Below are 19,313 nucleotides of genomic sequence, written 5' to 3'. Positions count from 1 at the left end.
CTTAAAATCTAGCAAATCATTTTAAGCTTCAACAGGTTGTCGATCAGTAAAGACTCATAATTGTTCTCCTTGTTTGAGAATTAATAAGTCAATAATTCAAAATCAGATAACTACCTTTAAAAAAAGATCCTGTTTTCTAACAGTACAACACAGCTTGGTCTGTCCTCACTGTTTAGAGCTGAAGATAAATCTTTAATGAAAACTGGAGTTAGACTCTGAACTCGGGGTGTTACTGCCGTCTTTAGCCATCGGGCCCCAGAGGGCCACAGAGGGCCTCTCTGTCTGTTGGATTAATGTTTGCAATCTTCTCTCTGACTGCAGAAGGCAGTGAGGAGGAAAAGAGACGGAGGCTGAGAGCAGCTGGTGGACACGGTGGAGCATTTAGCAGCTAAAGAGCCAGATATTTCCCTCAGGAGCTGGCGGAGACATTTGCATGAACATGTTTTAAGTCCTGACGTCAAGTCTTCTGAACGGACTTTTGCCTGAATTGGTCGTCCTTGACTAAATTTGGGAGCAGGTTGACTTTGCAGATCAGTTCCCTCTTGGCTGCTGTGAAGAAAACGGTACTGAGGTTTTAATGTTGTTGAGCGGGATTTTAAATGTAGTCTTCACTGAGCCTGTGCTGTGATGCAAGAGACAAATCAGAGGGACAGTTAACACCTGCAATCTGTCATTCATCTGTGTTTCTGAAAACCCTGTTCCTGGAGTTTCCAAATTCAAATCAGCTCCACTACAGCACATGAAACCTTTTAGATTTGAGACAAACAACTTTAAAACTGCACAACAGCTTCCATGAAAGTGAACGCATGTGAGTACTAACGTCGTCATAGCTTGATAAAACTCCCTATGCTCTCCTCTGCAGTTTCCCCTTCTTCTGCTGTTTCACCTGTGATGGGCTGATGGGAAATGGGGTTCGTTAAAAAACTCCGACATCAGATCGTTCTACCTTCTTTAATAATTAGCAGGGTTACAAATCAAAGAGATTTTTAATGAGGTTCATATGTCAGAGCTGAGTGTCCGTCAGCTTGTTGTGGCCTTTTTCTGCCCGTTTAGATAACTAAATACATCAAACGCACGACACCGCACACACATCAGTTTAAAAAATGACCTCCTCAAACATTTTTCACCCCTGAAAACATCAAACTGCACACCGAGCGGCCTCCGCAGTGGCTGCCCTTTCTTTATGCTTGCAGAACTTTATTGCCATTTTTACAAATAGGGCAATTACCAACATGCCCTGGGCCTCTGGGCTGTTTTTATTGGAGCACTTGCCTTGTATGGCACTAGAGTGAGAGCTGGGGGAGAGAGAGAGAGGGGGGGGGGGGGGGGGGGAAGAAAAATTAGATCAATGGGTGGGAGTTTTAATTTGGCAAGGATCTATGAGGCTGCATGTGGGGACTGAACCTTACGTAGAGTTTTGCTGTCGGGGTAAAGAAGGGGGAGAGAGAGAGAGAGAGAGAGAGAGAGAGAGAGAGAGAGAGAGAGAGGTACAGTAGCATGTAAATGTAAGATGGGGTGAGGAGAGGAAAGAAAGGGGGAGTCTCTTCTGTTTGAGAGGAGGAACCGCCTCCATTTTCCCTGCAGACACACACACACACACGCACACACACACACACACACACACGCGCACACACACACACACACACACACAGTCGATAGGAAAGGGAAGGAAAAAGCCGACTGAAGGACGGAAGGAAGAGGACTGAACTAACACGCCTGAGCTCGACACACACTCTCTCTCTCTCTCTCTCTCTCTCTCTCTCTCTCTCTGTCACACACTCTCTCTCTCTCTCTCTCTCTCTCTCTCTCTCTCTCTCTCTGTCACACACACACTTTGTTTCAGCCGGGCAGTGCGGAGCGTGAGACGGAGAGAGGCAGCAGCAGCAGCAGCAGCAGTGTAAGGAGAAACCAGAGCCGCTGGGACACCAGACGTCTGCTGGAGCCGCCGGGCTGCCTGGCAGTCCTGAGTCAGGGTTTACAGCTCAGCCTGAGAGCCGGATCGTCTCCTGGAGGAAAAGTCTCACAGTTAATCTCCCACAGCATCTCCACGGACTGAGACCTGCTCCTACAGCTGCTGTCAACGCCGCGTATCAGACTTTTGGAGTTTTTGATCAAACCAGGCAGAAACGGGGCCGCAGACAGCAGGTTAGTTTAGTTATCTGGACTTTGCAGACCATCTTCAGTTGAATTAAGCAGGTTTCATAGAGTTACATGTCAGAGTTAATCCTGGATCTGGAGACAACCAAGGGACCCACAAAATGTAGGAGGGAGAAGTTTAGTGATCAAACTTAGGAAGGATTACAGCTGAAATTCAGAGTTAATCCTGGTTCTGGAGTTTTGATCAAACCAGACAAGTGAAAGGACCCACAAGCATCAGCAAACAATCTGGGCATTTTAAACAACCTGCTAACAAGCTTTTGACTTATTTCAGTGGGAGTTAGACCTGGCTGTGGAGTTAATTTATCTGGACACAAACAATTCTTCAGTTCATTTCAGGAGCTGTTTAGATTCAAGTCCTGGTTTTGGTCATCAAAACAACCTGCTAAATAATCTTTTGCAATTGTTATTTCCTGAGCTGTTAAATGTTTGAGTTAATCCTGAATCTCTTCAAAACAAAAACCCGACTAAGGAAAACCTGCGGATCTCGTGGACTTTCTTCAGCCTACCTTTGTTTGAATGGTGAGCAGTGGGTTTTCTGCATTTAAAACTACTTCAGATGCAAATCAAGCAGCTTGCAAATGTAACCAGACCCGTAAAGAACCGTAAGGTCTCAGGATTACAAAATGAGTGAGAAAAGATTTTTAAATAAATTAACATTTGACATTTAACATCTTGCTGCTTCAGGAGCAGGACTTGTGCTGTAGCTGACTGGATTATAAAACTTCGTCTTCTGCTTTTTTAAGTTTAGGTGAGAATATTAGTTTAACCATTTGGACCTCGGCCTCTCCAGCATCTTATGAGACTTCGGCTACGAACGCTGTCTGCCGAAGCCCCTTCTGAGACTGCGAGGAGTTAACTGTATCTGTTAGAGTCCTGCGTCGCTCGCCGGACTCTCACAGCCCCTCTTTATATGTCAGAGATGCACGTCGGCTCAAACAGCCGCTGCTGCAGCTCAAGGACTTCGACTGTCTGCTGCAAGTCTGCGAGAAGAACAAAGAGGACAGGTGAAGGTAACGGCAGGACTCGGTGAGCGAAACAAACTGCCTGGTTTCCTCAGTGGGAGCAGATCTGGATGGTTATTTGGAGACTTGGCAGTTTGGCACCTGTTGCATCTGAGCGATCCGCCGGCAGCCAGTGTTTGCTTTGACTCTGATCCTGGTGGTTTTCTGCAGAAGAAGAGGAATCATTTGAGAGTTTAGAAACATTCGCAGTTTTAGGTTTAGATTTTAGGATGTGAGGGACACACTGCACTCGACTGTCTTCAGCTTAAACCAGCTGACTTGCAGAGTTAGTTACATATTTGGACACATGTTGGATACCAGCCCCGTGTCTCTGTATAAGATCATTTGCAGTAACAGTAAATATAAAGAGAAAGAAAAGGTCACGCTGACTAGGTTATGTTTTGGATGTACAAATCTGAACGCATTCATGACTGCATGAGTTATTAAACTGTTTCATGGCTGTGTCAGAGATCCTGGTCTGCTTTAATACAGAAAGTCTGCAGTGCTTTTGGTGTCCAAGCCGAACAGCAGAAGGACTCGGGATGCTAACCCTGCTAACTCTGGTGTCACAGTCCTGCAGCACAGACCTCCGCCTTTAAACGGAGACTTTACTCAAAAACAGTTTAGTAATATATAAAAGAGTGATTTCTAGAAGCAGGGCTGCACATGCTGCATGGATCAAACCTATGAGGTCATAGAAATAGTAGCTATAGTGTGGTTTTGTCTCCTGGGGGAGCGTTCGAGAACAGCTGCAGCAGCTGTCGCCTCTCCGCTACCCGCGTTCCCATCAACAAGAAACAAACTGGTATTTTAAGAAGCAGGCAATGACAGATCTCCTTTCTTTCTTCCCTTTAGGATTTGAAGAGCTCGATGTCCTAAATTTGGATCTCTGCATGAAAGGCGACGAGGTCTTCTGACGTTTGGCAGGTCTCCTTGTCTCCGGTGTGGAGTTTTTTTCATGGTTCGGATGCTTCATTGTGAGGAGCCACAACCACATCGGGACATGGCTATAATGGGCTAAATAACTGGACAGCAGGGCGTTTTAGATGTGTCAGCGAAAGTCTTCACAGCGGGATAGAAAGCACATCTCTGTGCTGGCCTGATAGAGACTTCCAGAGCTGCTTGTGTGAGAAGTTGGGTGTTTTTTCTTCAGACATTCAGAACAGATAAAAGCAGAAGAGTGGCCCACTGTTAAAAAAAGAAACCCTCGACTGACCCTGCAAATGGAAGAGATAATTAGCTTTTTCAACACGAACATCAGAGGAGAAATCAGACAGCTTTCAGAACTCATCTGAACCCTTCATGGACTTTGGGAAAAGAGAGTTTTATTAGTTTGTTTGCCTTTAACACCACAAAACCAAAGTCTGCAGACAAGCTGTCCGAGAGAGAACAGTAAGAGTTGATTGACTATCAGTTTCCCACAGTTTTGGAGGGGAATAATAATTTAAAAGTAAAGTTTTTCAGAGTTTGAAAAGTTCATGGAAGGCAAACTTTGTTCAGCGCAGTTTGTCTGAATGTTAAAGGCTGATATTCTTTGATGTTGAATCATTAATAAGAAAGTTTTTGATTCATTTTTTATAGCAAAAGGCTGAAAAGTTCAATGACAGCAGTTCATTCTTTTTCTCTCCCGTCACAGATCTCTCTGTCAAACATCAAGCATGTCTTTTTCCAGTGTTCAGGACAGATCAGAGCAGCGAAAACGTCTTCTGACACCAACAAAGTGTTTTTCTTCTTTCTGACATCACGGACGCTTTCCTGCATCTGTTTTTCTTTCTCATGAGGAACTCTTCTCCAATATCACGGACGCTTTCCTGCATCACAGCGTTCTGGATATTTTGGATTTCTCCCTCTTTCTTTTTGCAACACGAAGAGGTTCTTTTGTTGGATGTTTTGAAGTTTGTTGTCGTTTGAGCTGGACGTGGTGACGACCGCAGAGACTTCAGACGCCACGAGGAAGTGACGTGAGGACAACATCGCGGGGAGGTCTGCTGCGAGTGTGTACAAGTGTGTGTGCACGCTGTACAGAGCGTGTTTATGTGCACGAGAGAGAGAGTGTGTGTGGGAGTCCAACAGAAAGAGGGTGTAAAGTTGCGTGTTTGCATGTGTGTGCAGCTGGTTGTGCATTTGAGTGTGTGTGTGTGGACACATCACACTGCGACGGCGACGCAGCTACTTCTGAGTTATTTCCTGTTGCTCAACGCTTGATGAATTGTTGAAAGGACAAAATCTCAACATGAACAAACAAAATTTCCAGATATTTCCCACGGAGATGCTGCCGAGCCGAGCCGGAGGCCGGGCCAGTCCAGTCTGTCTGGAACATGTTGCCCTGATTGGATGATTACAGACGGCTCTCTTCTTCTGCTGCTTCTGTTTTTCTGAGATTTACCCTGAACTATTTGGCCTTTGCTGTTCGAGGACACAGTTTTCATTGAGACCAGTGAGTCTGGGAGAAACTGAGAGAAAGGCCTCGATGGTGATGGATGTTTTACATTACTGAACACATATTTTTGGATTACAGCAGTTATTTCTACCTTACCTGATTGCAGAGCATCATGGGAGATGTGAAGGCACCACCGCCCGATGTTTGGTTCCTAACTGTCGCAAGACACGCTGACAGTGTAATTCATTTCTTTAACACAAAAAGACTCTTCTGTATTTGATCAAACATGAGACTTGACATTCGTGTAACAATAAGAACGTTTTTGACTCGAGCTCATGAGTATTTATCCTCCTTTCTGTCCAACTTGCAAGTTTTTTAGGGGATTATTTAACTTTGTCGAACTAAAAATAACTTTTCTCGAGGCTATAAAATTTAGCATTTTATTGGCAGACCAAATGTTTCAGAAGCTGGAGCTCCGCAGCATCTTTTTTTAGTGAGACCACTGCAGCAGTTCAGAAGAGCTCGGGCACTTTTTGGCAGAGGAGGCTTTCGTGCAGACGCCGACCACCACCATGCTCCCTGGAGGACTGGTGTCGGGTGGAGGGGGTCGGGGCGGCGGGCTGTGTCTGCTCCGGTGGCTGGGCCTCAGGCTGTGGTCCCGCCGGGGGACCCTGGTGTTCGCTCTGCTCTGGTTCGGCTCCTGGTTGTTTCTTAACGGGCTGGTTCTGGTCCACAGGAGCATCCTGTCCGACTACTGCACCGACGACAAGAGTAAGAGGATCCTGCAGAGGCTGGTGAGTCAGCTGTGGTTGTGCGCTGTAAAGATCATCAGTTTACAAGCTGTTTAACAGCGTTACAGACAGAGGTGGTTGTGTGCTGCTCTTCAACAGAGTCTTTTCTCTTGCAAAGCTGGAAAATTCAGTTTGAAAACCCTTCCTGCAAAGCAGAAATCTCACCTTTGTGTCCCTCGTCCAACTGAGTTTTGTGGTGGAGGGTGGACGTTTTTCTCTCTCACAAGAGAAAAGATTTAGACGAGAAAGTAACTAACCTAACTTGGTTTGGCAAATGTACGTCTGATTATTCACGCTTTTCTATGTTAGCCAACTTACAGTCGTTATCAGCCGATGGACTTTGCTCACTTGTCGTCACGTGACCGTAGTGAGAAAAAGGGATGTCACGATACCAGAAATTTAGCAGTCGATACCAATACCGGTGAAATTCCACGATTCTCGATACCAAATTCGATACCGCATTAAAAAACATTACGACAGATGACACAGACTGAATGGTAAGGACAGCAGCTTACTGTTTACATTACGTTAGCCTAAACGTGGTAGCCTTTAGCGTTTAGACTGTATATAAGAAGTGGACGTAGCCATCGTGACGTCACCCGTTGGTTTGTGGACTGCCGTTTTGAAGTCTTGAGTTTGGCCGATGGCCCGGAAGTGACGATACGGCGGAGCTAACGGCCGTGTGTGGAGCTAGCTAGCTTGCTTAGCTAGTTGCATCTGTAATTCACGTTAACTGTCATTTTAACAGGGCTGATAACTTTTTCTGGTAGAACAACAGTTCTTAAAACTAAATGTTCTCACCAGAGAAAGTGAACAGCCGACTCCTAATAAGCTTTTTCAACGGCACTGGTTAAATTTACACAGCGCGAGTCACTCTAACCTGATTGACAGGTCGCCATGGTAACAAATTGTCAATCATAGATAATCCCGCCCTAAAGCCTCCCCTGCTTCCTGGTCTCTGTTCCTCTAAATGGGACCATAATTTACTAAATGAACTGAAGACTTGAAACTAGCGACTGAGACCATAAACTCATCAGGAAAGTGTTTACTGAGGGAATAAATCAGCTGGGAAGTAGAAACATTTTACCATTATTTCTAATGGAGCCAGACTTCTTTTTGCAACCAGAAGAGTCGCCCCCCGCTGGCCGTTCGATAGAATGCAGGTTTAAGGGACTTGCGCGTTCGCATCAGATCGCTGACCGGAAGCTTCCCGCTTGGTTTAGCGCCGTACACAGCAGTGGCAGCTGTCTCAAACTAAAATAATGGAAAGCACTTTCATACACGACTCTTGCTGTTGTTGTTTTTTCGCCCTCTGCGTCTTGGATCCCCGTTACTTACAGTACCTTTGGTGTCAACTTGGTACCGAAGTGCTGGTTCTAGTGACATCCCTAGTAAGAAAAAACATGTAAGAGGACCTTGGGTTAAGTTTAATTTGTCAGATTTTTATTATAGGTTGACTAATTAATTAACTGACTGATTGAGAGGATTGATCCACATCTGACCTGTCTGAAAGTTGTCATTTGACTTGATCTGTGTTTGGCTTAATTCAGTAAAATGTAGAACAGACTCTTTTCTACTGATGGTTTTGAGTCTTTGTATCCACAGCTGCATACCTGCTGTAGGTGACTGAGTTGTGTGTGAGTGAAAGTTTGACATTACCTTCACTCTTCTTGCACCATCTTGTTGTTGGCGCTGGATTACTGGAGGAGCTACTCTCTCGCTCTCTTTTCTTCTAGAAGTTGAAAGACTTTCTGTGTTCCCCTCGACCGCCCACCTTCTTGACAAAAACACAACCTCAGTGTGTGATCAGCATCTGCACGGTAACTTTTTTGGATGGAACTTTTCTCACATGTTTGGCAAGAAAAGTTAAATAATATTGACAAGCAGTTCAAAATAACTCCCATGTGTTTGCTGGTTGTTTGTTATTAAAGAACCTTCCAGCCTTTTTTTCCAAAAATCTTCCATTCAGTTTTGGATGGATTTTCTTTTCCGTGCTGTAGATAGTATATCCAAGTGACTAAAGACTTTACTCTGCAGCATATCAAGTCTCCACACGCTGATTTTTAGAGACATTTAATAACACCGGGCGCTGCCTGAAGGAAGGAAATCCATCTCCAAACTGATGATGATTTGGAAAATTGTCTGCAGGATTGTGAAATAACTGCAGTCAGCCTCCCCACTGTCCCGTAACGCCGCTCATCTGTCTCCAGCTTCAGAATATTTATGGTCTGGAGGACAAACTGCAGCTCATCGACTGTTTCTGTGAATCCCGCCGCCGTTCATCAGACGGTTATAGAAAACAGGCGGGTGGAGATAAACGGCCAGAGGTCAATAGATTTTAATGGCCTGCCGTCTTATCTGCTGCAGCATCTCCTGGTGCACTGTGGGTAAACGCTGATAACAAGACACTCTTTCTCTTAGTCCTCGGAGGCTCCGCTCAGTCGCTGTCTGCACTTAAAAACTCTCCTTTGGGTTTATCTTTTCTCTATTTCAAGTTCATCTCTCTTTTCATTCCTCCCTTTCTCCATTTTCTCCTCTTTTCAACCGCCATTGTGTTTCTGTCATCTTGAATTTCTTTTTTTATTCCCTTCCCTATTATTCTTTTCGGCCTCTCCTTCTCTGACGTCCGTCCTTTATTTCTTTGTGCCTCTATCCTTTCCAGCGTTTCTCTCTCCCTCCTTTCTCTTATCATCTAACTTTCTTTTCATTGTTTTGTTTCTTTGCCTTTCTTCTCTACCTTGATTTGTTTCCTTTTATCACACATGGGACCAGATTTACTAACATCCTGAATAAAGAGGACTAAGTTGTGTGTTCATTCTACAATACTGCACGTGTAATTTTAGTACCTGTTATGGGTGATTTACTAAGAAGTATTGTGTATATAATAACAGGAGCAAACACAATGAAGGTGGCAGTATTTAAATGAGGGTTTTGCGTGTTTTAATGGTTTCCGCCATGGAGAGTCGGGAGGGAACGCAGCCGCTGCGTAAAATCCTTGGTTTGTTTCGTTCAATGCGTCCCGAGAATGTGGAAATCGTCTGTAGCTGCCCGTCTTGCCTGAGAGTGCACTAAGTACTTGGGACAGCACAACTGGAAAAACAGTTTTGGGAAACCCCAGCAGAAACAGCTACAGTAGCTGGAATGAACCAGACGCGAGGAAATGCCAGCAGATCGTGCTTCATCCAGCCAGAGGGAACGATCGCCGACCGTCCGCATTTGCATGCAACAACAGCTGCTGTCTTGCACTTTTGAAAGACGTCCCTCTGCGTGTAGTAGATCAGCTTACGTGTTAATTTGCTGGTGATATCACGTTTGCACAGGTTTTTACTCACGCAGACCTTTAGTGAATCTGGGCCTTAATCTCTCACAGCGGTCAGTGAAGGATGATTAAGTGAATGATCAAAGACAACAGCATCAGTTGTTTAAAATTTTCTCTTGCAGCCGTGAGAATTATGGCTGTCTGTCAGGAGCAAACCAGAAAGTAGCGTGTTGTTTCTATCGAGCCACAAAACGTCTTGAAGGACGCTGATCGCTACCCAACAGTCAGCAATGACCAAAATCTTTCCCCAGTAGTTTTTGTGTCTGAACTTAAACCGGACAGACTCGACAGTTAAAGACGGCACTAACGATTCATGTTGTCCTATCGATCAGGAAAGGGGTTGCTTTGAAAGGTGGTGACAACGTATTTGGTTTAGTTTAGAGGTCCTGTTGAATTTGGTGTGACGAGAGAAGCAGCAGCTTTGAGCCGTCTGCCTAAAGAAGGCTTTGCTCAAGTTTAAACAATACAGACGGCCTCTGTGATGTAAATCACAGGTCTACAGAATATTAGTCCTCTGCAGCTTTATCATCACGCTCCCACGACGCTGTCAGACTCAGGACGGATTCAAATCAATGAAGCAGGACTCAGAGATAACAGGTCTTTTCATTCCACATTCTTCTTCCTTGTCAAAACCTGAAGCCTACATGACCCACAATGCAACTTCATCATCAACAGTTCATCTGGAGATTTGGGTGCGTCAGCCCTTTCTCGTTCCCAGGGCGTCCAACAGCTTTATCATGTCACTGGTGTCTGGCACCAACGCACATGGCAGCATTCAGCGTCACAGTTTAAGGAGGTGGTAAGGGTGGAGAGGTGGGTCAGAAACCTTCACTCAGGAGACTGGTGTTCATTTCCCCGCTGAAAACAAAAATTAATGGGGATTGTTTTAGTGATGTTGCTGAGGATCCCCATAGTGTCATAGTTCAACGGGCAATAGGCGGCCTGCGGGCCAAAATTGGCCCGCCAGCAGTAACATCTGGCCTCTGGCCACATTACTTTAATAGCAGCCAAAAAACAGACATTATTACAGCTGGTGCTGAAAGAGATCTCAGTCATGACAGTAAAAGTTACTCACATAATCACTTCCTCTTAAGTGACTGTGCAAAATGAAAGCGGGAGAACGTCTTTGCAGCAGTACTTTCGTGTTTAAGCGAGCTTTTACATTGAAGTTTAATTTAGAAAAGTTTTAGAAAAGCAGGAATTTCCTCTGCCTGGAGATACTGGGAAAATGAAAGTAAGCGTCCATAGGTTCATGTTGACCAATCGCGGTGGGGAACACACTCCTGCACATGCTTAATTGTGAACGTGTAAAACGAACTCTTGATAGTGAATTTGTTGAAAAGTAACGATAGCAGCAAGTGGGGATTGAACACAATCCCAAACCCTTTGAACAGGTGTCCTGAACATTACCGACTGAACTAAACAGACACACAGCAAATAACAAATCATAAATGTTCTGGCCCGCCATGATATTTAACAGAAAAGACCGAAACAAAAAGTCGACTTTAAATATTATTAAAGTTACGTAGGATACGTAAATTAGCGTAACAACTTTAACAACATTTTATTTTATTTGTCTACCCAGACGTTGCATATTTATTGTTGCTAACTATTGCTAACTTTACCTCGGAGCCCTAATTATCAAAAAACAACACTAAAGTCTACCCAGACGTTGCATATTTATTGTTGTCTTGACCAAGCGTCCATATGTGACGAGTCAGGAGTGAGAATGTGTTGCAGAAACGACACCACGGGATGAGAAGGGGTTGGTTGTGTTATGCTAGTAGCGGCTAATCCTGCAGCAGAGATGAGCAGCAGCAGCTCCCTCTGACACACTAATGTCAGCGGAGTTCCCCTGTGAGCCTTTAACTTGTTTTTCTGTTTTTGGTTAACCGCCTGAATAAACAATGTTGTGGGCATATTTAAGTGCCGTGATGAAATACGGCAACATACAATCACTGTTGTTGTTGTCGTCGTTAGTAACCATTTAATCAGAAATCCGTTTTCCATCACACAGGCTGTGACCTCAAACTCTGTGCTGATATTAAAGCTCTCGGAGATCCGAAGTGGAAACTGATGAAATCCCAAATAAACACGGACATCCAAAGTCAACAAATAGAGCATGTTTGCTGAACTAACGCTGCACATTTGCTCCATCCGTCACGTTGTTTGAAATGTTCTCCTCCTTTTCAACTCTCGGAGGTTTTAGAGATCGTCTCCGGTGACATGTTGACTCGGAGCAACAAGAGGTTTCGTCTTTCCAGAAGCTAATTTGGCTCCTCAGACGGGCGGTAATGCGGGACAGATGCATGAACGGCTTCCACCACAACATCACTGCACAGCTCACATTTTCTGCCAATGTGTTTAACAATGTAGAGCTTTACAAACAAAAGCCCACATTGTGTCCACTGACTGGCAGGCAATCCTGCTGTCGAGTTACCGGATTACCGCGCAGGTTTCTCGGCGGTCGAGGATCAGGCGTGTCTTAACTGCTCCAGGTGTTGCAGTAACCTGAGTGAAAGCCTGTCAGTCTTCCTTCCTGTGGGCTCATCCCTCCTCTCTCAAACCTTTCAGCAGATTAACACAGCCGGTGTGTTGAAACTTTCAGCTGAGTACTTGAGGCTCTTTAGCGCATGAATGCCCAGAGGGGTGGGGGGTTGAGTGAAAGCTTTGTTTTTACATTTACATACAAGCAATAAATCATGTGGAAAAGGGAGACAGACAGCAGAGACATCTGAGGTGAGGCAAGGAAACTCCTGCCAACATGAAAAAACAAATATTAGAAGGCAATAATAGTAAAACATTAGTAGGGAGCCAGCTCTGCCTCAGGTTTTATGAAGCTCGTTAAGGGTAATTAGCTTTAATCTGGACTGACCAGAATCTCTAATTGGAACAATATGATTCACTCTCTGCTTCCTACAGTTTCTCACTGCTAACAAGGTTTTTTTCTGTATAATCCTGAAGTTCTAAGGCGGGTTTTAACGGCTCACAAACCCCAACAGGGTCTAGTAGTGCATTCAGTGCAATGAGGACAGGGTCTAGTCTGCATCTTCCAGACAGCCACCTTTGTTCCTGTCTTATCACTACATGACTCAGGTTAAGGAAACTGCTTCTGAGGCAGAAGATGATGCTGACGGGATGGATGCATCACTCACTGCTGATTTGTTGAACAGGAGAGATTATGGTGATTTGTAGCCCGCGTCCGTCTGGTTTGCTTCTTGGTCCTGAACATGATTAAAGAGACTCTCAGTGTGGACGTTAGGGACAAAGATATAAATACACTCTTGGGAAACTCTTCTCCGTGCTCATCCATCTCAGAGACATGAACTCCTCGTGAGATTTCTGTATGAAAACAAATCTTATTTTGGGCTGACGCAGAGAAAATCGCCCCGTCAGTGACGGAGAAGTCGTACATTTGTCTTATTGCAATCAAACTCTGCTGTCGGGAGGTTGGTGGCGAGTTCACTTCTCTTTGGGGTTTTCTGTCCATGTTCTAAAGTAAATGAGTCGTTCTTTCCACCGTACTCCTCTTCCAGCCTCCTCCTGCAGAATAAACAACTACAGGTTTTTCCTTTATCAGGAAACACATCAAAGGGGAGCAGCATTCCCTCTGCTGCCCCCCCTCCTGATGTCAATACTACAACATCAAACAGAGCTATAATGTAAAATTCCCTATCATGTCTATCTGTATCCTCCATATGTCGTATTCATGTCAGGTTTCTGAGACAAAGGAAGGTATTGATTTTAAAAAGTACAAGGTCAAATGCAAAGAAGCACAGTTTGTCAGGTTAGCTAACACGGCACGCTTTGTTTGTAAACAACATGACTAAAACATGAATTAAAACATTACTGATTTATTGTCATTCGTTCATGAGCAGCATAAACAGATGTCAGAAGCAGTCAAGCTACCCGGCTTGCCTACAATGCTGCAGCATACGGCTGGTTTCACAAGTTGTTTTTACAGAATTTGTTTTAGCGTCTACAATAAACATAAACCTTTATTAATATAAAGATTTCTTAAAAATATGAGATTGATAAATAAAAGTATTTACATGTGCAATAGAAGAATCAGGTCTGTTGTGCAAACATTCACGGTGGGGGGGGGGCGGTGACTGTCAGAGTCCGTAGGGGTCCTTGTTGATGAGGCCGGCTGCAGACGGGAAGAAACTGCTCATGTGGTTTTGGTCCTGATGGGCCGCAGCCTCCCGCCGAGTGGAGAGTCTGAAGTTTGATCCGCTTTGATTGATTCCGTCTTTGGAAGCTACTCAGAAACTGTAATAAGTTAGTTACTTATTACTCTAATATTTCTTATTATTGGGTGAAAGTTACGTTACTCTTACTTTCACTTGACATAAAGGTTCTGCTAGGCTAACTAGCTAATTAAAGAAAAAACATGTCTATCTGTTTATTACTAAGAAATAGGAACATTTTAATGTCTTTAATTAATGCCAAACCCTTTTATTCTAAGAACGACCACGAACAACCAAATGTTTTTCATGTGTGTGCAAAGAGATGTGAAGACTGTTGGAGCACATGTGAAAAATGTTTTTCACTTCTTTAGCGTTTTCTCTCCTTCTCTGGCTGGTTTCCCGCTCACATCAGTAACACGACAACAAGTTACAGATTTCCAGCCTTTCTGGCCTGAATGCATGCGGTGTTGTCCTCATGGGGTCTTTGTGAAATAGGTGGCGCTGAAAGCCAATCAGCTGCCAACCAGACATTAAGTCCAAACACTTACTTTAAGGTTCATATTTACTCACCCGACTGATTTCGATGCTGCCTCTCTTTGGTGGAGCCGTTATAACAGTGTGACGCAGCTAATACGGCAGCTGTCTCTACTGTGGAGTCTTTGGCAGACTCGTCAAGGCTCATGAACATGATGTCGGCCTGACGCTCGGGGCTTCAGTCTCATATAAACTGTGGTCGTACAGCACGGATTGATCAGAGCTGCTGTAAAGCCGTCACAGATACCTCTGCAGGCCCTTCGTGGAGCTCGACACACATGGTCTCTGTTGAAGCACAAATCTGTATGTTTCTGGTGACTATTTATGGCCCAGTGGCTGATCTGTTGCACAGTCTCACCCTGTCCTTACATGTCTTTGGCATTCCTCTGCCTATTTATGGCCTGACGCTACATTTTTATGGCCTACGCCTGTTTCTTAATGCAGTCTGGTTTGTTCCTTAACAGAGACACAAGAGACAAACGTGAATGCTCGCGTGTGTCTTGTTTCTGCTGGGAAGGCAGACGTTTCACTTTTGTCACTGGCCGAGCTCCATGCGGCTGTGTCGGCACGTTGTGTCGCGGCGAGGGCGGAGAAACTGACATATGAGACGGCAGGTGTGACGGTAAATCTTTATCGGATGATAATCAAACATCAGCAGCAGGTGGAGAAATTTTATTTTATCTAACGTCTAATCAAACTGCTATACTGTACTGCTTTAAAGAACGTTTGTTAAAGTGGTTTGAAATCAAACTAACGTGACACTCAAAACAAACACCGACTTTGAGACGGTGGTGAGGCGAGGACCTGACGAGGCCGACGGTGTGATCTTCTCTCTGTCCCCTCCGGCAGGAAAACTTTACTCCCGCCTCTGAAGAATGACTCACCGTTCAGACGTCGGTGACTGACAGAGCGTAACACAGCCGACGGGTAAAAAGACCTTAGTTTACACAGAGTTTTGTGTTCTCACTGAGTTTCACGACCCTCCGAGCTGCTGAAAACCTGCTGGTAAACTCTCAGCTGTGCTGCAGGCAGTTTACAAATCCTCAGTTTCTTTCTTTTTTTTCGTTTCATTAGAAACATTACGGCCTCTGTAAAAGCATGTACTGAAGCACTTTCACAAACTAAAAGTACCCATGAAGAATAATTTGGTAGGAAGTTGTGACACTGAAATGATGAGCTTGAAAAAATTCTATTTTATGATCTTGTGTTTTTCGTGTAAAAGGTGAACCTTTAGCTGGAGAAGATGCAGTTAAAGCTTTTTACATCAGCAGCAGAGAAACTGCATGGAAAGGAGAACAATTTGCCCGTCCCATCAAAATGATTTACAGCCACTGTGACACTCTTCAACACGATTTTCCCCAAACTTCTGGATCAGGAAGGACCAGAGAGGGCAGAAAGGGACAGTTCAGTGATTTAATGACCGCAGGCAGTCAAACAGGCAGGTAGGTAGGTGGGTACAGGTTGCTCAAAAGTCAAGAATCGTGGCAACATAGAACCCACAATGATCTGACTGGGGAAAGGGGGCTGGCTTATGTTCTGCAGGGCTGATGAGGACATGAGGTGCGTGGGCAGGGAAGCTCAGGTGAGGGGCAAATTGGAGCAGTAGGAGCTGGAATAAAAGTAAATTCTGAAGGTATCTGGTGGACAGGTAAAGAAAAACAGCTGAGGGGTCTGAAGACAGGGACGCATTGCAAGAATCCACCCAGCTTTGCACATTTTGAAGCACTGCGTTAGAGCAGGTTGATGGAAACAGAAACATTTTTAAAAACTTCAACCTCAATTTCGCTAAAAACGTTTTTAAGGTTGCTTGAGTTTTTTTTTTTGCCTTTTTCGATAAAACAGTTAATGCGCTAAATTCGAAGAAGTTGAAGACGTTCTGACCTGGGCAACATTTACCTCACGCGTCTGATCAGCTGTTCCCGCTGTGTGCGTCTTCCCGGATATTTCCATTACCTCTCTCCCTTTCTCAGCTCCATGGTCCTCAGCTCCATGGTCCTCAGCTCCATGACCCTCAGCTCCATGACCCTCAGCTCCATGGTCCTCAGCTCCATGGTCCTCAGCTCCATGACCCTCAGCTCCATGGTCCTCAGCTCCATGACCCTCAGCTCCATGACCCTCAGCTCCATGAGCTCCCTCAGCTCCATGACCCTCAGCTCCATGACCCTCAGCTCCATGACCCTCAGCTCCATGACCCTCAGCTCCATGACCCTCAGCTCCATGACCCTCAGCTTCATGACCCTCAGCTCCATGACCCTCAGCTTCATGACCCTCAGCTCCATGACCCTCAGCTTCATGACCCTCAGCTTCATGACCCTCAGCTTCATGACCCTCAGCTTCATGACCCTCAGCTCCATGACCCTCAGCTCCATGGCCCTCAGCTCCATGGTCCTCAGCTCCATGGTCCTCAGACCCTCAGCTCCATGGTCCTCAGCTCCATGACCCTCAGCTCCATGGCCCTCAGCTCCATGGTCCTCAGCTCCATGGTCCTCAGCTCCATGGTCCTCAGCTCCATGACCCTCAGCTCCATGGTCCTCAGCTCCATGACCCTCAGCTTCATGGTCCTCAGCTCCATGGTCCTCAGCTTCATGACCCTCAGCTCCATGGTCCTCAGCTCCATGACCCTCAGCTCCATGACCCTCAGCTCCATGGCCCTCAGCTCCATGGCCTCAGCTCCATGGCCCTCAGCTCCATGGCTCCATGGCCCAAGAAGCAAGAAAAAATCCAAATATAGTTCCCAGTAGTGACTGACACATTCAGCTGCTGCCTCCTGAACTTCACCAGTTGCTGAAGATCAGATCCAATACTGAATCTGCTGCTGTGAAATTGGCAGCTGGCTGTTTTCCATTGGTTTTTGCTAATAAGAAAGAGTGAGGAGAGAACAGTTTGACGAGATGATGAGTTTAACGGATCCAAAAGTGAACCAGCTATTAGAACCCACGTCGAGGCAGAAGACTGAAGAAAAATGACCTGTAGGCAGAATAAATACCAGCCCAACATAATTTCATCTAGTATGTCTTGTATCTCCATGTTAAAGGGTCTTCACTTCAGTCCTCTGGCACAGAGGTGCAGGAACATGAAGGAGAGAATATGGATTTATTCTCCTACAAATGCAGATTTCTGTAGAGTCGTAGCTTTTGCAGCGCGGTGTCTTGTTGGCTGCCTCCAACCAAAAACTTTCCTCTTCATCAGCACATCAAAAGGAGCAGAACTTTAGACTGGGAGCATGAAAAGAAGGAGCGGCTTTGAAAACAGCTCTGCCTGCAGAAAGCTTCCTCACTGTGAGTTCAGGTTTGAGGCTCTCAAACTAGCAGAGGCCGATGGAGCAGGGACCCTGAGTTTGAGACGTTGGGGCCAGCTGCCTCTCTGTGGCTCTACAGTCGAGGTGCGCAGATGTTAAAGTCTGCAGCTGCTGGTGAATCAAGCCGACGGGAGGATGAATCTCTGGTAAATCTCCGCTCGGGTGATTTACAGCTGCAGACCACAGAGAGACATGAATGTTGTGTTTGATCAATAAATGTGTTTGTGTTTTCAGTTTGGCTTATAGTTACGTTACTTATTGTTCCAATAAAGTGGATTCAATTCTAAAACGAACTTAACAGGGGGGTAGTGAAAGCAATACAGTAACAAGTAACGTAACTAATTACTTTAATACCCAAGCCATAAAGATTGCAGCTGACTCCTCCCACCCTGAACACAAACTGTTTCGGACTCTCCTGGACCAAAACCTCTCGCCACAGTTTCTTCCCGTCTGCAACACGTCTGCACTACAAAACCCAAGTGAATATCTGCGACGTTGTTCTTTCTCTGCAAATAGTTGTATTATTTTTCTCTCTTCTTTTATTATTCTTATAGAACTTGAATTTGTTTATTCCATATTTATATATTTCTACATTTATTTATGTCGACTGTTTGTTTGTCCGCCTGTAGCTTATCACCAAAGTAAATTCCTCGTATGTGTAAAACACTACTTGGCAATAAAGCTCCTTCTGATTCTGATTCTAATAAGCTAAATGTAATTTATTCCTAATTAACTTGCCCAACACTGTCCCTAAACTCCCACACATCTCCTCCTCTGTGGGGCAGGAATGTGATCAGTGAATAAATTTTTTTATTCTATTAGTAGAGCTGGACACTTGAAGATCAACCTATGTTGTCAAATATCTAGTGTGAGCCTTTTTGTGAGATTTGTTGACAGTAAAACATCTAGAATAACCAGCCTTATATTCTAACATTTGCTCTCTAATCCAACATATCTGCTTTTATTCTTGTCAGACCGGCGTTTGTGTTAATTAAGGCTGTGCAAAGTTCGTCCATTTGTTCCAGTCCTCTCTTTTAGCTGCACTGGTAATTTGACCTTGGCTAAAAATCAAAGAGCACTTTTGACTTTGGATTCTGCAGCAGGTCTCTGCAGGTTGATTTCATAGCAGAGGAAATGACACCAACAGCAGCCCTGAGGGAGAAGAAGTCCATCTAAAAAACTGATTAGATGATTTAGAAAATGATCAGTAGGAATCTTCAACAGGCTCAAGGAGCTAAAAGATGCAAAACACCAGTTAAGTCTGTAAACAAAGTGGTGATCAACACACGGAAAGACATTATAATCTGGAGACAAGACGCATGTTGCCAACAGTAAAAGAATAGTGCAGAAATTGAGTTTAATGTGTTAAGAAGGAGGCGAGAGAGACACGAGTGTTGGCAGGTCTCTCGCTCTCCTGCAGCCAAATCCTTAAATGTTTTGGAGTTGTTATTCAGAAAAGAGCTGCTCATCAGTCTGCTCACATATCCAGCGCACTAAATCCTTTCTTCATAATCGCCAGAACACACACACGGCACTTCTGTACTTGAGAGGACACTCACTGACATAATGGAAACAGCCTCGAGGAGGCATAAACACCAGGAAAGACGTCCCCCAAAATGTCCTCCACACTCTAACCGGCC

The 19,313-nt window shown here is 44.8% G+C and overlaps 1 protein-coding gene across 4 annotated transcripts in view; it reads left to right on the top strand.

Annotated features, from left to right (window-relative positions):
• Positions 1 to 1,609: 1,609 nt before the first annotated feature.
• The window catches only part of dipk1c (divergent protein kinase domain 1C), a 55,528-nt gene continuing 37,824 nt past the window's right edge, over positions 1,610 to 19,313 (top strand). The window contains exons 1-3 of one of the 4 annotated variants that reach the window (XM_038732933.1): positions 1,610 to 2,145; positions 4,017 to 4,553; positions 4,798 to 6,335. In XM_038732933.1, coding sequence (XP_038588861.1) covers positions 6,114 to 6,335 — 222 coding nt within the window. In that variant the 5' untranslated portion in view covers positions 1,610 to 2,145; positions 4,017 to 4,553; positions 4,798 to 6,113. Of the gene's footprint in view, positions 2,680 to 2,714; positions 3,187 to 4,016; positions 4,554 to 4,797; positions 6,336 to 19,313 lie in introns of those variants that run through there. The other 3 variants (XM_038732934.1, XM_038732937.1, XM_038732936.1) reach the window with 3 other exon arrangements.

The sequence above is a fragment of the Micropterus salmoides genome, unplaced genomic scaffold, assembly GCF_014851395.1.
Source record: "Micropterus salmoides isolate LMB-PRFRI ecotype aquatic unplaced genomic scaffold, ASM1485139v1 Ms_hic_scaffold_1, whole genome shotgun sequence".
NCBI lineage: Eukaryota > Metazoa > Chordata > Actinopteri > Centrarchiformes > Centrarchidae > Micropterus > Micropterus salmoides.
The sequence above is the reverse complement of the archived record's forward strand: the minus strand, read 5'-3'. Positions and strand labels throughout refer to the sequence as shown.